The sequence below is a fragment of the Gymnoscopelus braueri genome, assembly GCF_963280865.1.
Source record: "Gymnoscopelus braueri genome assembly, chromosome: 13".
NCBI classification, from domain to species: domain Eukaryota; kingdom Metazoa; phylum Chordata; class Actinopteri; order Myctophiformes; family Myctophidae; genus Gymnoscopelus; species Gymnoscopelus braueri.
The window spans coordinates 12834757-12854267 of NC_137615.1; the positions used below are offsets into that span (position 1 = coordinate 12834757).

At 41.4% G+C, this 19511-nt stretch overlaps 1 protein-coding gene across 1 annotated transcript in view; it reads right to left on the reverse strand.

The window, feature by feature from the left end:
• The window catches only part of fbxl16 (F-box and leucine-rich repeat protein 16), a gene marked incomplete at its 3' end in the record, with an annotated part of 28235 nt that extends 15974 nt beyond the window's left edge, over positions 1 to 12261 (reverse strand). The window contains exons 1-2 of the mRNA XM_080446916.1: positions 12200 to 12261; positions 6017 to 6740 (exon numbers count right to left, since the gene is read on the reverse strand). Coding sequence (XP_080303042.1) covers positions 6017 to 6733 — 717 coding nt within the window. The 5' untranslated portion in view covers positions 6734 to 6740; positions 12200 to 12261. The remainder of the gene's footprint in view (positions 1 to 6016; positions 6741 to 12199) is intronic.
• Positions 12262 to 19511: the final 7250 nt, after the last annotated feature.

Here is a 19511-nt window from a genome sequence, read left to right on the forward strand (position 1 = left end):
AAACTACATTCAAAGTGTGTCTTTGATGTTATTATAATTGTATTTATTCATTTTTTGAATACGTGATGAAGATGCGATAACTACAGGTGTCTACATGGGGGGGGGGGCGTAGGCCGACTTGTTTTGTTATGGTTTGTATTTTTCTAAAAGTGTAGTAGCTGTAAGAGCTACATGCAAATGTTCTGTCCCAGTGCTATTGCTTTAATAAAATATATTTGTGTAAGAACACAGGCCACCGCCGCGCCGACAATACCACAGAGTTCTCCATGGCAACCAACCACTCAGCTCCCAGAATAGCAGCCTAGCAGGTGTGAAGAGCCTCCTGAAAAGTTCACAGGCTTCAAACTGGCACACTGAAATCCAAGCATTATCGCTTTTATTGTTTCTGATCGAAAAATACAGTGCTATAGAATAGAGGGAATGCATTTTTGGTTATTTTTGTTTGACCCATTTAGACCTGGAACGCATCTGTGTAATTCTTTTAATTTGAGCTAATTTTACACTTTGGCTTTTCAAAAATAGCAGATCTACAAGCTCATAGCGCGGCACCGAGTGCTGCGCTACGAGCTTGTAGATCTGCTATTTTAGAAAAATTGAGAAAATGTGTGAAAATCTTTGAATATATGTTCTTTTAAAGCGAACACTTCTAATTAAAATCTTTGCTTCTGGGGGGTACCTGGAACAAAATATTTTGATATGGGGGTCCATGGCCAAATACATTTAATTTTTGGGGTCCTTGACATGAAAAGGTTTGAGCACCACTGATATAGCAACCTAAGTTTTTCAGAAAACTGTTGGGATTTAGAAGACATTTGTAGAATCGGCTTCAGGTCTCAGTTAACCCATTAAGACCGGGAACGCATCTGTGTCACTTTTAGATTTCTTTAGGCTATTCAAAAATAGCATTATATTCATTAAATAGCAACATATTTTTGTAAAATCGTGAAAATGTGTGCAAATCTTTGAACATATATGTATTTTTTGAAACGTTAGGATTTAGAAAACTTTTTTTTTCATTGGCCTCAGGTCTTAATGGGTTAATGAAGATTATTTTGAGCCTTTTCTGTTGACTTTTTTTTTATACGGTTTAGTGTACAGAGAGGTGGGAAGCAGGGTTTAACACATTGACTGCCAAGATATTAAACATAGTTTTCTATCCCCGTGCCGGCGTATAATTACCTCAATCCGATGATATTTGAAACGCCGTGGAACCGACATTGTGTAAAAAAAACACACGGAAAAAGTTTCCTGTGAGTAGACGGAAGGATCTGTGTATCCATGGGAACAACAAGTTTCCAACCGCGATCCGCCATTTTGGAGCTTTGGTCCGCTGAAAACGGGTGGTTTTCAATGGAAAAAAAAGAAACTGAGTTACAGCCGTTTTTCTGAAAATCCCATCATTGGGGCGGATGGAAGTGACGTTTTTTGGAATGACGTCACATCCACATTGTTCTTCTCTGAGAGACGATCGATCATTCCAAAGCTGTGTTAGGTCGCCCCTTGTGGAATTTTCCCCCAAAAATGTAAAAACGAGTTAACTCGATCTAGGCAATCAAGCGATGGATTCTAAAAACGAGTTGACTCGATCTAGGCAATCAATGTGTTAATATGTAAACAAGCGTGTCGCGATGTTCGACATTGCAAACATAATATCAGACAGCTGTCTACATTTCTGAAAAGGAAATTCAGGCTGAGCAGAACCAGGGATCATTGAAACATATCGTCTCTGTCGGGTGGAAACCTCATATATCCAAAACTGTTCACTGATTCAAATTCAACTAGGAAAAGTGCTCCTCGGAGCACAGGTCACCGCCAGGTCAGCTAAGTTATTGTAGGCCAGCAATGTTCGGAATTCACCAATCAGGATGGAATATGAAAAATCAGACGTCTTGATCACTTGACTATTGAGATAATATACCGATTTGCATTGTTTGGAAAAGATTTGTAGGAGTAATATGAAACAAAATGTTTTGCCAAAATCTGCTTCCTGGTGGCGCTATAATATGAAAAATCTGAAAGACCCGTTTCGGTTAATGACTATAAAGATACTGGGTACCGCGTGATGTTTGAACAATATCTGTAGGAGTACTGACAAAAATATTGTTTGGCAAAAAGCGGCCTCCTGGCGGCGCTATAACATGCCCATGTGAAAAATGTGGGCCAGAGGTTCTGCTCTGGCACAACGGTGCCGGAGATTAGCTGTTCACAGACACGGACACACGGGCGGACGGACAGGGTGTAAAAAATAGTCTCGGCCATGCTTTTCGGCCTGGTGGAGACAAAAGTATCAAAAGTAGCAGATCTACAAGCTCTGCTACTTTTGATGCTTTTGTGTGACGCAGTAGCGTGATAAAGTAGAGCGTTGAGTTACGAAAAAACACAAAAAGTAAAAATATGGAGATAAAAGGTTTCTGCCCGACAGCAACAATATGGTATCCCCACTGGTGATAAAAATGAATGACCATAAGGGGGATATCAAAAGAAGAGGCAACCCCAAAAGTACATCCAACCCAGGTTGGAAGAACGGGGGAAGAGAGCGCTTAACATGCAACACGGGTCATGAGCTGGGTTTCAAGCCATGACATCAGTATAAGATCTCTGCCAAAGTATTACACAAGGGACTAACAGGCTGAGTCACTAATGGCTCCCTAAACTACAACTGTACTGAAAACATAAATAACTGCACTAATGTTATAAAGGGGAATGAGACTGTGCCAATCAACATAATACTACATGTAGCTTAGTAGGTCATGGTCAAAGCACAGATTCTGTACAGGAGTGATTCTAACCTTTTTAATTTCAAGGACCTCCTGTTCGATAAGCATTGGGCTACGGACCCTCATTTAACTCATTGAAACCAGGAAGCATCTGTGTCATTTTAGATTTTAGATTTTAGATTTTATAAAACTCTTTATTTAGAACAGTTCAGAACAGTGGTTCTTAAAAGCTCAACGCGAGCTTGTACATCTGCTAGTTTTGAACATTTTAGAAAAATCTTGAAAGTGTTTGAACATTTTAGCTTTTTTTAAACACAAAACCAAATCTTCTGGGGGTCCCAGGGATAAAACATTTTCAGATGGGGGTCCGCGGCCAAATACATATCAATTTGGGGGTCCTTGGCACGAAAAAGTTTGAGAACGTACTGATTTAGAAGGCATTTGTAGAATCGGCCTCAGGTATTAATGGGTTAACTTAACACTGAGTTGCAGGCCCATATGGCTCCATTTGTTTCCTAACTATCAATCATTTAGCTAGGATTCCCCCGGAACTCCCTAAATGTCCCCTGGGGGGGAGGAAACCCAGTTATGTCACAGGCCTATACAGGCAATATAATGGTCAAGAAGGTAAGTTATGTGGTTAGAGAAAATACTTAGGTTACGATTATGTAATAATTGTGACAGGTCTACTTAAATGTTAAAGAATGTATTCGCCGTAGACATTTCTAAAGACAATGATTATTTTTCTTGAAATCAAACACATGTCTAGAGTCTAATCAGATTGAGCTGGCTTACTGAGGAGGTATTTTTAGTAGCGGAGGAGGGTCACCGGTATAGCCTCCAGTCATTGACCTCATGTTTTATCATTGCCTTTTGTCGGAGGATGTTCTAGTCTACTTCTGCCATTAAGTAGGACGACTAAAGCAACATGATAAAATCTCGACCGTTGTGGCATTTTTTATAAAGAACGAAGGCAAACGTCAGAAGTCAGGACGTTTTCCACATTGATAGTCATAGTGTAAGGCTCTGGTCATCAATGTTTTTCAAGTCAAGGACCCCTTAGCTAGAGAGATGAAGTAGGGGACCCACTACATATTGCATAAAATTGTGTTGCAGATAAAACTTTTGCATAGATTTCACTGACAGCTTCATAGACTTGTTTGACAGCACTGTCATCAGCGTATGTTAGATCCATGTTAATGTGTATTTTCAGACATCTAAACACTTAAACCCTCAATATTTAGTAAAATTGACCTTTCACTCTGTACTTGGTCTGCTCTTTTTCCCTCTCTTTGCCAAAATTCACAACGCTCACAACGCTTACAACGCTCGCAGTGTGAGGCGTTGTGAGCTTGTAGATCTGCTATTTTTGGATTAGAATAGGGATGCTATAGAGTTCAAGTGGTTCATGTAACAAAATTATCCTTTCACACAAAGATTTGGCGGCCCCCCTGTAGTAACTCCGAGGACCCCCTAGGGGTTCCGGACCCCCTGTTGAAGACCCCTGCATGGTGCAAGGGATGCCGCACGGCGAGCAAGTCAGTTTACACCCATTTATCGTGTCATAACTAACTTGCTCACAGTGCATTATCACACTTGTACCACATGTGATTGCTTCCATAATTTCAGCCTCATCCCCACATCGTTATCAGCAGCAGTACTGATCAATTCATGGTGATAAATCCATCAAAGCACTCACACAGATAGTCCGCGTGGTGACGTCAAAGTATATTAACCACTAGTTGGAAGAACTACAGACAGCGTTTCAACTGCATGTGGCTGCAGACCACAGAACGAAATGAAAAGTAACCTGACCAGCTCACAAACCATATCGTTGATGTCGGTTAGAAACCTTGTATCTCCATGTTTGTTGTGAGCTTGTATTTTTGCAACTTTTGATTAAATTGGAACACAGGTTCTTTCTTTTTGTTCCATTTCCTGAAAAGTAACGCTTTTGTACATACAAGATTTCCACCTGACAGCGACGATACATACAGTATGGATGCTCAACTTCCTTTGCAATGCATTCTATATTTGACAATAGCCTCTATACTGTACATCTCTGCCAATGGGAACCTTATCTGCAGTGCATACTTGTAATGTAGCTACAGTACATGCAGGCACCGTCGGTAAGGCTATGTGAGCCGAACAACTCACATTTCTCTGTCAATACAGAACGCAGTGAGGATTTGATTGCTTCAAATACATTGACCATCAGCTGGCCTGTCACAATTATTACATAATCGCCAAATCGCAATTATTTAAGATCGTCATAATCATTTCCATGTTGAAAAATGTTCAAATATTTTCCAAATACTTTCCAAAATAGTGGATAGTGGAAATAGCAGATCTACAATCTCAAAACGCGTCACGATAGATCGGCTATTTCCACTATTCATATAAAGTTATTAAATTATGTAAGTTATAAACCTTTTGTTTATGAAGCCTAAAACGTAAAATTATTCATAATGCTCAACGACAGAAACCCAATTAAATCGTTAATCGCAATTATTTGAGCGACAATTAATTGTAAAATGTCGTTATCGTGACAGGCCTAGCCATCAGTAATGACTGCATATCCACAGAACAAGTTCTCCGTTAAGTTAATTTGTACAACTGTAAACGGATATTTTTCTTTCCACATGTTCCTTCTACAACTAGATACTGTACTCCCACACAACATTCTGTGTAGCATTCTACAGCTATGAGAGGTCGTCTCCTGGGGCCTCTACTGTAGTTTAAGCAGGAGTCAATCGATTATACCTTTTGAAGCCTGATATTGACATTTAATACACAGAAATAGTACTACAGTTTTAGGTTCTTTTGTCTTTTTTTATTGTATAATTAGATTTACCAAGAATACCAGTGGTTTACATCAAAGCAGACGCAACTGTTTCTCTACCCCAACCTAATCTCATTCCCAGGCTTTCTCAAAAAGGAGAAATTGTGTAACTCTGTGTGATTCCCGTGTCAAAATGGAGTGATTGGTTTGTCGAGTTGTCAATCAAAACTTGCAACAGAAAGTGCAAAGAAAGATGATACCTGATGAGATCTAAAAGACAGGGTTATTGATTCACTGAATTATTAACTCTCCATATTACAATATCGGCTTTTTGTTGATTTCCACTTACCTAAAAAACGTAAGGGGTAATTCGGACTGCTGCTGCGAACGTGGAAATGTCTCCACAGTGCGTGCAAAGTACTGTAAATGGTTTAGTCTCCTGGTGAATCTTTGATCTGAACTAGGCATAAAAACCTTTACTTTAACCTCACCAGCTAAAGCCCGCTCTCAGACTCACCTCCAGTCCGGCGTCTGTGATAGTTGACCTCTTGAGGCTGACCGAGCGGACGCCCTTCTTGGACAGCGGGTAGTTGTCAATGAACTCGCAAATGTCCAGGTCCGACACCCCCACCAGGCAAAAAGACTGGAAGCCGCGCAGGGCGAAGGCCTGCAGACTGACAAACTCCTTCTCCCCGTTGGGCAGCAGCGCGTACAGCTCCTTGGCGTGCAGGATCGGCGTCACGCCCTCCCAGAACTTGGGCTGGTACAGCACCTTGCGCCACGTCTTGCACACCTGCGCCAGCGCGCACTTCTCGGTCGTGGTGAAGTACCAGAGCAGGCGGTTGAGCAGCTTCTCGTCCAGGACCAGCTGGCGCTCTAGCAGCAGGGGCTTGGGGAGGGTGAGGGGCGGCAGCTGGCGGAGGCCCGGCTTCAGGCCCACCAGGGGCTTCCCGGGCTCCAGGTCAGGGCCCAGGAGGGAGGCGGCCGTGTGGGGCATGCCGGGAGGGTTGAGCGAGTCCAGGTGATGGTGGTGATGGTAGGGCAGGGAGGCCGGCGGCGGAGGCAGGATGGAGGGCACCGACGACGATTGGCACAGGCGGTTCTTGGCGGCGGGCGTGCCTTTGGTGATGCTGGCGCTGCCCAGGCCATTGGGCTGACTGGGGGGCAGTTTCACCATGCCGTTTCGAGTCACACAAGGAGACTTGAGCTCACTGGGGGTGGACATGTTCAACATTAGGAACCTGCGGAGAAGGGAGAGAATGGTCAGTGAACACATTATACATTATACATATGGGGCGAATGTTGGGGCATGCCCGTGCCCTAAACGCACACACACACCACACAGCAGTGTCCAATCACTAACTAACACCGTGTTTGGAAGTGTCAGTAGTGCATGTTTCTTAAATCATGTGTACATCTGACTGCATTTTTAAGTAACATCACAATGGACTGCAATGGTTTTAAATGTTTATTTATTGGAATGGGCAAAGTAAATTGATTGTTGGTCACCTGTCTCTCCTCTGCAGTGCTGGCACTCTTCTGTAGATTGGGTGGGTGCCAAGTACTGTAGAGGAGGAGGGGTGTTCTGTTTCGTTTTTAAGAGAAAGCTTATTTTAATACGGTTTGTGAGCGAATGGGTGCCCGGAAATGTCTTTGAGTTGGTTGGTAAGATGTGATGTAATTGTGTTTTAAATGACTCATGGGCCAGGAGTAAGCTTCATATGAGTTAATGGTTTACCAATTACTAGTCATGTGGTAGGATCCACTCCCTATAAAGTGGAAGCTACAGGTGTGGAGTGACAGTTGAGCTTGAAGCTAGCCAGCTGTGAACACCTAGGGGCGAGCTGCCGTGGCCCTTCGGATAATTGGACACAATATCAGGCTTAATATCCCTCATCAGGCTTTCCCTCCAGGAACACAATAACCGGCATCTACAGTATGTGCACACACACGCACGCACACCAACAGAAATATACTCGTATACAGAAACCCATGTCCCCAGTTGGGATTAATGTTGTATGCTTAGATTTCATGTTTTAAAAAGTTTGATGGAATGCATGTTTTGCTGATTTCTTTTCCACTGTGTCTTACGAGCGGTCAGGTTCTTTTTCAACCTGCCTGCACACTGGTGTGATGTCAGAGTGATGTGGACTGATTAGGGATCTATAGTATAGTACAGCACAGGACAGAAGCATACAAAATGAGCACAAAAATGTGTGTTGTCAGTTTTCCCCCTCTACACCAAATGTCTTTGCCGAAAATGGCAGATCTACAAGCTCACACAACACATTGCAAATGCGATGTGTTGTGAGCTTGTAGATCTGCTATTTCTGCCGAATGATTGCCTATTTTCACCTGATGTTCACCTAATACATGCCCAGAATAGGGCTGCTAGGGTTCATGTTTTAAGAGCAGCACTCTGCAGCATAACAGTGTTCTGTCATTTACACCAAGGGTTACCAAACCTTTCAGGCCGTGACCCCCCAAAATAATCATATTTGAACTCGGGGGCCCCCCACCCTGACAAGCACTTGGAATTGTAAGCATTACATTAAGTTTGACTCGGTTCCACGGTTCCACAGATAAATATTGTGAAAATAGCAGATCTACAAGCTTTGCAAGGTGTTGTGAGCTTGTAGATCGTCTATTTTCAAAATTTTTGCCTCTTTCTTAGGTAATATTTGACAATTTTTGCCAGACCCAAGGGGTCGGGCTTACATGAGGCTTTGTATCTGTTTCGTCCATACATGGGCAGGGGTCATTGTCCTCCGGCCCCAGCCAAAAAAAAGTTTGTGACGTCCCCTTTCGTCATACATGGGCACGGGCCATTTGTCCTCCGGCCCCAGCCAAAAAAAAGTTTGTGACGTCCCCTTTCGTCACGAACTATTCATGACATCATGAACTTCAGTTATAAAGTGGTTTGTAGGTGTGTTACATACTAGGACTTCATTTTGGGTCTGGCAGAACCAGGTCTCCTGGTCTTGTTATAGTATAGTTTGTTGGTTACTTTTGACGTAGTAATGGTCTTTTTATTAGTTTATGTTTTATTATTTTCATTTTAAAGGTATTAAAAAGTCCTTAAATTGTCACTTTAGAAATGTGAAGGTACCCTGTATGCACATACATACTGTATGTTGGTTATGGTTTGTTTACTATTGAGTGAGAAAACAATGTTGCACATAAAGCTAATCATCTGGGGACCCCCCAAAATCTTTTGGGGACCCCCAGTTTGAGAACCACTGATTTACACAGTATCACAGGAGAAAAGCCTCGTAACCACAATTTCGCTCAAAAGCAAACTGGTGTTCTTGAGCGGGAGGTTCGTCAGTTACCAGTTCATCGTCAACAACGAATCTACAACCAGTCTAAAAATTCGCTTGGGAGGAAATAACAAATACATCTGGCACCAATCTGCTATGATGTTGTAGTTCAATGATGATGTGTTTATCTACGATGGATATCATGCTGCTGAAGAGCAGTTTGGAATCTTGTTTGGATAAGCGCTATACAAATAAATTCACTATCATTATCATTACACCAGTGGTTCTTAAACATGTTCATGGACCCCTAAAGTATACATCTTTCTGCCTTTGGTTTGCTACTAACATGTACAGTATAACCCAGACAATGAAAAGCCTACTGTATGCACACACTGAACAAAACTAGGAAAGAAATGGATTACTGTATTTCCATTTTTACTGAAAACATTGCACCCGAGTCTACAGCTGCTATTGACAATGAATATATACCAACAACTTAGCAATTCAGTTTCTCACTGCTCCCCTTAAAAGATTTTCTTCTAATCCAAACAAAAACATCCTTTATACCTGGATTGTTGAAATACGATATGTATATTGCTTTTGCGATAATGTATATTGTGCATGTTCATATCGTGATGACGATAAATCTTCTATACATATTGTACAGCCCTACTACCCTCCCACTTTGAGAACCACTGAAATAGAGCCTTGGCAGTATGACTAATAACCGAGTTGAGCAATCAGTAAGCTTTTTTATGAACGAGAACCCTAACATATTATTCCTTCAATGTTCTCCATGCATCATGATGCACTACAGTCATGTTGGTTACAAGCATTTTAACCATTGTCATGTATCTTCAAGTTTGAGGGATTCATTTCAAAACGAAACAGCATAACATATCGTCACTGTCGGGTGGAAACCTCATACTGTATGTCCAAAACCCAAAACTGTTACTTTTCAGGATTCAAATTCAAAAACAGCAAAAGCAGCAGATCGACAAGCTCAAAACACGTCGCGGTTTCGAGCTTGTGGATCTGCTGCCTTTGATGCTTTTGTGTGACGCTATGCGTATGATCAAGTAGTGCGTTAATTTACGGAAAAAACACAAACAATTGAAATATGGAAATAAGAGGTTTCTGCCTGACAGCGACGATATATAACGCGTGTTTGTGTGATTTTGTAGACGTCTATCTGGGTGCACCTCCGTTCCAACTGAAGTCATAAAAATAGCACAAAAGACAAGTGCACATCTCGCTATATGTGGCAGACCAGGTCCAAGAAGCACGGGGGTGGAGGAAGGATGGTGAAAATCGTGATACTCGTTGACGACAAAATTGCAGTGCACTGCTGATTTGCAAATGAAACACCCTATGCACCACACACACACACACACACACACACACACACACACACACACACACACACACACACACACACACACACACACACACACACACACACACACACACACACACACACACATTCATGTGTTCATGTGGTTAAAGCTATTAGTTACTGGGCTGGGCGAATCATGATATGATTTCAAATCAATATCACCAACGATTATTTCAAACTTTTGCCTTAATTATTATGATTAATGAACAATCATTTAAAAAGGGAAAATAGCAGATCTACAAGCTCAGCTATTTTGACAGTTTTTGCACGCCACCATTGTACAACAGAGTATAATAAAGAGCTTAAAGCATCACTGTAACTTTCCTCTTCCACCCCGGATTTCAACCCGGTTTCCTGCTCTAGTGCTGACATTTTTACCGTTGAGCTAATAGAGCCTGCCAGTTTGCTCAGGGGAGGGGATACAATGAATCTTGACCATCAGGTCAAAATTCATGTCAGATCCTTGTGTCTAGGTGAGACATGACCTTTGAAACCATCTAAATGTCTCAATAGAAGAACAGGGAGACAAACTACAACCACCCCCCAAGTGTATAAGTTATATTGTGTTAACATACTCTACCATACAGATTGGCCAAAATTACATTTTATTCATTAAAAAAAGTGACATAGTGACGCTTTACGTGGTTAATCAGACTTATCGATGTATTCAATATTATTCGATTAACCTAGATGAGCAAGATTAAGTAGGTTATAAGCCTTATAGTAGGTTATAAGCTATATGTCGGTTAAACTTTCAATATAATGTCAGTTAAATTTCCCATACCTATCACAAAGTCAAATAAAGCAGTTACGCTTAAGTGCTGTGTATATACCACTGCCAATGCCATCTCAAGTAACCCACACTAACAGGCCTATTTATTAGATAGGCTTGCTCTTCTTCTCCGGGCTTTAAATGTCTTTCTGTGCTATCAGTACATCTCTATAAAGAGCTTTATCATCATCCATCCAAATCAAACGGACACATTTATCATGAATCAGATTAATCCTGTTGTCTAGTTTATTCTCCGTGAGCCTCACACTGTATCATTATAGCAGGTGGACAGTTGAGATAGAAGCTCTCAGACATACAGTTATGTAACTGCTGTGTATAAGGCAACTGGCAAGGCTTCTTCCCCAGCACAGCCAAGTAAACCTTGCCATCCATCCCCACCACAGTAGCCTACATGCATACACACACCCCAAGATGCACATTTGACGTTGTTGCAGGCAATTTGGGGCCGAAAATCACATCATAATGTTACATTTGGGTACAATTTATTGTTGGTCCAGACCCAAGTAGCTAGATGAATGGCCTGACAGTAGAGAGAGAGTCATGTGGTACATATATTGGCTATGTATACTCTATAGCAGCCAAGCATCATTAAAGGCTCTGCTATTGCATAATATCAATGCAATGTTGTGTGTATATATAGGCCTAAACGACATCATGGTTATTGAATCATATGATCTGTAGCCTATACATAATGGTATAGTTCCAAAATGAACCAGAACACGTAGCCTATAGAGAGATTAACGTTATAAGACTGTTTTTGGAAATGGCCTCCAGGCCAACAGTCTTATTACATTAATCTCGTTGCTTGCATTAATTAATATAGCCCCACAAATATATATATTTTCGAATAATGCCACATCTTGAAAATAAACGGAGCTATTGTCTATTTTTAAAAATGTATTATTATGTATTGATTTCGTTTTTAGTAAAAAAGCATAATAATGCTGCTGTTCATCATCATCTTGGGCTATCATCGGGTCGCTCGGCAGCACAGAGGATGCTCAGTCAGTCAGTGTTATATTTTAAAAAATAATATTTAAAAAAATAATATAATAATAAATAAAATAATAATAATAATAAATATAAATAATAAAAAATGATTTTCTTTTTGAGCCGAACGTGAACGAAAATAAAAGCCTGGGTACCGAGGCTTATAGTCAGTATATCAGCAGCACAAAAGGATCCATGCAGTGGCAGTTATAGGCTACTGTATGTGTGAATCATCCGCATTGCATTGCTCTCTTCTCTTACCTTCCGACCGTTGAACCTGACCGTTACACCCGTGCGTAGCCTATCCTATCTATCTCCGCTCATTCAATACGAGATCAATATTATCGACCCGATCATCGCCATGCTGCTGCTGCTGCTATCATCGGCATCCATCGGCGACGATGGCCGCGGAAAACGAGAGGTTTGTTGGCGGTGGTGGTGGTGGTTGGTGATGGTGATGGTGATGCTGCGATGCGCGTCTCTATAACGGTCCATTATTCAACAACAGACAGCGAAGCAGCAGCGGCGGCGGTGCCTAATTTCACTGTAAAGCTCATTGTTGTTGAAACCAAACGACACGCACACACACACACACACAGACCTGGTCTCATCATCATTCCCCCCAACGTCAGCATAATAGATATATCCGATTGCTTTGAATCGCCAACTAGTGGCAAATGGGTGAACGTCCCTAAATAGAAGCCGACACTGACTGGCATCACATGCATCCCCTCCACCACCACCACCACCACCGCCACCCAGCAGAGCAGACTGCCTGATGTCAGCGGAACTGAGGGGAGCGACCAGGGAGGCAGAGCAGAGGCTGCCTGCGATGCGGTAGCAGAGAGGAGGCGACGAGCCTCCAACCAACCGCCGTGCACAACACACATATTGTGGGCAGTGTTGCCAGATTTTTTTGCGAGAGAAAGAAGCGACAAGGTCTATGAAAATGAGGCCCAAAATGAAGCGACTATGTGGACAGTGGTTCTCGACCTGTGGGTCGTGGGGTCCCCACATGATTTGTTTTTTTTGTGGGGGGGGGGGGGTACCCCACAAACAAAGGGGGGGGGGGGGGGGGGAATCACTGCAAAAAGACCACTACTGCATCAAAAGTAATCAACAAACTACACTATAAAAACTGGTCAGACATTGGCCAAATTGTCAAATATTATAAGAAATAGGCACAAATTGTGAAAATAGCTGATCTACAAGCTCTATGAGCTTGTAGATCTGCTATTTTCACAATATTTATCTGTGGTCAGAGAGTCAAACAAAATGTAATGTCTCAACTACAATTCCAAGTGCTTGCCTTGTCAGGGTGCGGGGGCAGTTCCAATATGATTATTTTGGGGGGGGTTGCAGCCTCAAAAGGTTGAGAACCACTGCTATAGACCACATGAGCATCGGATATTTGAAAATTGTCGATCTACTCAAGCTCACAACGCGGCATCGCGATGCGTTGTGAGCTTGTAGATCTGCTTGTGAAACACTAATCTGGTACAGGGGTCACTCACAATTACAAAACACTTTTACATGTATTTTTCCATGGACCCATGGACAAATACATATTAATTTGGGGGGTCCTTGACATGAACATTTTTGAGAACCACTGGTTTAAACAACATTTAGGTAACAAGCCCAAAATAAGCAACTACACTTTAGAAGCGAGCCCCCAAAAAACGCAACCCGCAACTAACAATATTTACAAGCAACTTTACAGAAAAACAAGCCCAAAGTCGCTTATAATAAGCGGACATGGCAACACTGATAGTAGGGGGCAGGGACTGAAGCAAAACAAAAAATAGACCCCCATCATCCACACAACACACCACACCATGCACCCCCACTGTTGCCATTCATCAAACACCTACACAAGTGGTTCTTAAACATTCTCATTATATGACCCCCTTCTGAAAATATTTGTGCCATGAAGGGAGACCCATATAAGATTTTTCAAGATTTTTTTGAAAATAGCAGACCTAAGCTTACAATGCATCACGCCGTGTTGTGAGCTTGTAGATCAAATAGTTGATGTATATAGGGTTTAAGTGGTTCCCCTTTGAACCCCCTCAAAGACCCCTGGTTCTAATTCTAACCACTAACTGTGTATGTCCATAGCATGAGCGCGGTTCAAATTGTATTGTACTTCACACATCGGAGCATATATTTGACATATTTTCAGCCAAGTAAAGTCAGTCATTGTTCCTTTTTCCAATCCATTCACATCAGGCTTGTACCATAAATATCGTTAGGAAGGTGCAGTATGGCATTCAAGCAGGGACCATAATAGGATTTGAAACTAGAAAAAGTGCTCCTCGGGGCACAGGTCTCCGCCAGGTCAGGTAGGTTATTGTGGGCCAGCAATGTTGATGGAATATGAAGAATCGGATGCAAGCACGCACGCACGCACGCACGCACGCACACACGCACATACACACACACACACACACACACACACACACACACACACACACACAGAACAGAATCATTGAGGTGTAATTGCCTATTATACAATGTGTACTTATTCCACACAAATGCTAAAAAGCTAATGACATAACACGTTACTAACCTTCAGACCTCTACTCTACTGTAGCCTAGGTGAAATAAAACTGCCAACATGCCATTTGAACAAGATAGCAACCAACAAAACAAACTGGCTCGTAACATTAATAGAAAGAAAAGGGGATATCTATAACACCACTAAGGCTAAACAAATTATGCTAAACACCAGGCAAGAGGGCTCACATTAAAACAATATAAATTACATCTTTTCACTAAGCAACCGCCCAGTCTCCCCTGCGGACAAACCCGTCGCTGGTGTCACCAATCATCATATGACTTTTGGTCGTTGCAATAAAGCCATATTTATACAATGTTGTACGATGGTGTTGCACGCTGAAAACAGCCGATCTACAAGCTTGTCGCTGATGTGAAAATAGCTGATCCATCTGCGATGTGTTGTGAGCTTGTAGAACTGCTCTTTTTTTTGGTGTGCAACACCGCCTTATGACAGAGCATCAATCAGGCATAAGCAGACAAACTAGCAGATTTATATTTGGATGTTTTTGCACATTTTATGTTTGACAGGGGGGTGTTTTCCACTTAGCTGTGAACATCGGGTTCTCGCTATTTTTTGTTGTCTATATTTAACCAATCACCTGAGGTGCATAGCTATGGCAAGTATGCGGTGCTTTTCATCACTTCTCTGCATTACTCCACAATTCCGTGGTCTTTGTGATTTTCCACAGAACATCCAGTTTAGCTGGAAAACAGATTCAGCGATCGCGGGAATTGCGGAATCCAGGAGAGTCTAACTTGTACAATTACACACATTTAGCAACACACATGGGAGCTGCCCAGTGCAACCACAGTCTCTTGACTGTCAGGCAGCCAGAGTTATACATGGCTGGCATTGTATACGGCACCGAAAATAGCACATCTAGTGCAGTGCGACGCAGTTGTGAGCTTGTAGATATAGGCTGTTTTCTATGCAAGACACCGGTGCGCAACAAAAGTATAAATCAGGTGACAAGCTCCACTGAAGCAACAGAGGTTAAGCACCTTGCTAAAAGGCACCTCTGGGCATGATTTAGGGAGGGGAGAGAAGTTCTCATTCACTGTGGCCATCTAGATTTAGACCTCTAGTGTTCCCACCACCCTTTTACCCACAGTAAAATCCTCTTTGTTCTTTTTATTTGTACCGAGTTACAAATGGATACATGAACACAAGAGAATTGTACATTGCACGCGGTCCATCAGATCACGTCTAGTCACATCACATCACGGACATGCATTTGTGTTTGAGTTTTAAACTCCAGTGATTACACTCGGTGGTGGGAAGTAACCAAATAATACTCTTCTTAAAGGGTCTACACCATGAAAATCACTTTTTTCTTGGTTTTTTGGGGTCCCCAGTGTCTCTTGTACCCAAAAAAATGTTTTTTTTTTTAATTCAGTCATTCCTTCTCATTTCATGGATTTCCAGAATGGGCGTGTCTGAACAGGCGATCTCAGAATGGAAATGTTTATTGATGTCATAAACATTAATGATGGCAAACCCAATGTTAAATGAAAAGTGCCCGAATCGCTCCGAAACTTTTTCTACCCCCCCTAAGTGGGGGTCTACGAACAAATACTTCGGGCTCGGATTTTGGCTCCGCCCCCCGGAAGTGGGTGAAACAGGCACCTCAAACACTTGGTGGAATTGTTCAAAAATGTTCAAAGTGTTTTTTTTTCGATTTTGTATTTTTCTTAGATGCTTCTTTTTATGCAGAATTTTTCCATTTTTTTAAAATATTTTTTTTAATTAACAGACAGAATTGCTCAGTAGCCCCCCCCTGCACAAGAGGACGTTTTGGTATTGCAGCTGAAAGTGCTGTATAAGCCAGAGACAATTGACTTGGGATGAGTATATCTGAGTGATGACTTTTGAAAAAGGTTTGAGGGACATACACCATATGATATTAAATATCAAATATTTTTTTTAAATTCATGGTGTAGCTCCTTTAAAGCAGCACTACGTAACTTCCCTCCTCTACCCCGGAATTGAACCGGGTTTCCTGTACAAGTGCTGACATTTTTACCATTGAGCTAATAGAGCCGGCCTGCTTGCTCGGGGGATACATTGAATCTTAACTATCTGGTCAAAATTCGTGTCAGATCCTGTGTCTAGGTGAGACATGACCTTTGACACGATCTAAATGTCTCAATAGAAGAGCAGGGAGACAAAATACAACCACAACAATTGTATATGTTATAATATTACCATACAGATTGGACAAAATTACATTCTATTCAAAAAAACATTAGTGAGGCTTTAAGTATAATTTTGAGGTACTTTTATTTGATTCCATTTTGTGATACTTTAAACTTCTACTCCACTACACCTCAGAGGCAAAATTTTTACTTTTTACTCCACTTCAATTATTTGGCAGCTTTATAGTTACTAGTTACTTTGCAGATTATTAATACAAAACATAACCACTTTAGCCCAATTTTATATTTCTGCAAGCTCACAACGTGTCGACGCGTTGTGAGCTTGTAGATCTGTTTGTAGAGCTGCTAAGCTTGATCTAGCAGATGTTAGTACTTATAGGATGGCACCATTTATGTCTATTCACTCTGTGTCTCAGAGAAGGGCTGTGGACAGTTCAAAAACCTGCCTACCAGTGACATCATCGGTAGGCAGGTTTGGTCCTTTTTTTTTTTAAATTAATGCAAGAACAATGGCTTCTATTTCAGCATGCACATTTTCCGGGAACGGAGAAAGTCTTTAATTTCTATTAGCTTGGAATCCCCATCGATGATGTCATTGGCAGGCAGGTTTCTGAACTCTCCACAGCCCACCAATGAGACGCATGAGTAGACGGAAATTGTGCCATCTTCTAAAGAGCATTAGTGAGGACCAATTATATGTAGATAAGGTTGAAAATTGGTGAAGTGCTCCTTTAACCCATTTTGGACCCCCCCCCCCCCCCCCACCCCAAAAGAATCATGGAGCAGCCGACCCACAGGTTGAGAACCACTGCTTTAACAGTTTAAATACTTCATCTCTTACATGGATACAAACCCTATACCTCACAATAATCACCTCTCCTTTTTAAAGTATTTATTAGGCAACGCTCTTTTTTTCTCTCTACGGTTCTACATTATTAGTGTTTGTCGTTTGGCCATTGGCTGCCATTTGTAGGTCATTGAACTGATCCTCTGTCTGTGTTTGTTTTTTTCTCTCCACACAAATATCCCAGTCATTTACGGGATTTGTTTGCCTCAACATTATTTTGTTCTCCTTTATTTAACGTCACTGTCAAGCAGAAACCTTGTATCTCCATATTTATTTTTAAATGTCTTTCATAAATTAATGCCCCACTTCTTCACAAAAGTACATTGAAACAGATATAGCCGATCTACAATGGAGTTGTGAGCGTGTAGATCTGCAATTTCTGCAATTGTTTTGGAAACATTTTGAAAGTGAAAGTGTGTCTGTGGGATTTATAAATATTGGACCGATGGAAAGTATTAACAAGAGCTTGTGATTAAATATCGATCGAACTACATTCGATCGATTGGAACCTATTGGAACCTCTTGGAATTGTTATTTTTTTTCCATTTCCTGAAAAGTAGCTGCTTTGGACAAACAAGGTTTCCACGCGACAGCTACGATAAGTAAAATTGCTCGAGCAATGCACGCATGCACGAGTTCAGCTCTGCCCTGCCTTAATCCATAAAGACCGGGAACGCATCTGTGTCTCATTTTAAGATTTTTTTGGCTATAAATTTATATAAATGTGTAAAATATTTGTATTTATTTTTTCCAGGGACCCCCCCCCCCCCCCCAAGCAAAGATTTGAGTAAAAAATTATCGTTTTAAAAATATATATTATATATATTCAAAGATTTGCAAAAAGCAATGTCACGATTATTAAAAAATAGTAGATCTACAAGCTCATAGCGCGGCACTCGGTGCCGCGCTATGAGCTTGTTTATCTGCTATTTTTGAATAGCCAAAGTATAAAATAATGGTTTGAGTGGTTACGCAGATGCGTTCCCGGTCTCAATGGGTTAACATTCATGCAGTTATGTACAATCAAATCTGAGAGCACAAACACACAAGGGTCTTCTACTGTACCCTCGGCCCACAGAGCAGTTCCACTGAAGCAACACAGTTGTAAAGCGCCCTTTGCTATAATAGAGGCATCGCAAACAACACAACAAATAACCACAGACTGCCAAGGGGTTCAATTAAAAACATACAGTATGCAATATGTGCTGTAGCTGTAATTCCTATAGCATGCAGGAGTAGTGCATTCTACAGTAATTCATGCTTCCTGATGAATAGCTTTGATGTGCGTGTGTTGAGCCATAGTTAAGTATAGAATAGTACAGATTAGGCTTAAGGTGATGAGAGGGAAGGGGTTTATGGAAGAGGTATGGTAGCAGGAACGTTTCAAACGACTATTTTCGGTATCGGCAAAAAGAGTTACAGGAGTTAGGAGGCAATTATGTTGTGTTTCTGCAGATTCTGAACAGTTATTTCTGAAGATTTATTTGTTTCCCTGGCACAAAAGTGGGAAATAATAACACCAAAAACTAAATAAACAAATCGGTATATCGGCTTAATTGTTATTTCAAACATCGGTATCGGCCAAGAATTTCCATATCGGTGCATCCCTAATTATTTAATTTAATTATCAATTTATTGATTATTTGTCATAATCTATTAACTCATTCTGTGCCATTGATGTCGCCGACGTCCATATTATCACAGAGCGCCATTGACGTCGCCGACGTCCATTTTTGAAAAACCTCCAGAACCCAAGATAACGTGATCCGAAGATTTGCTGCTCCATTCACTTCTTGGTTAACATATTACTTAAAAATCCTGTATCTCTGCTTTTTTTTTTACTATGTATTTTTGGCAGAGACGTGCTATTTTCAAAGGTGGAATAAAGGGAACGGGAGGTCGCGATTTTTTTTGCGGAAGCACAGTGAAACCCTCTGTGATTAGCAACCACTAGGGGATCGATCATACTGGAGATAAATATTCTGTGACTACTTGAAAATCTACGAAAAA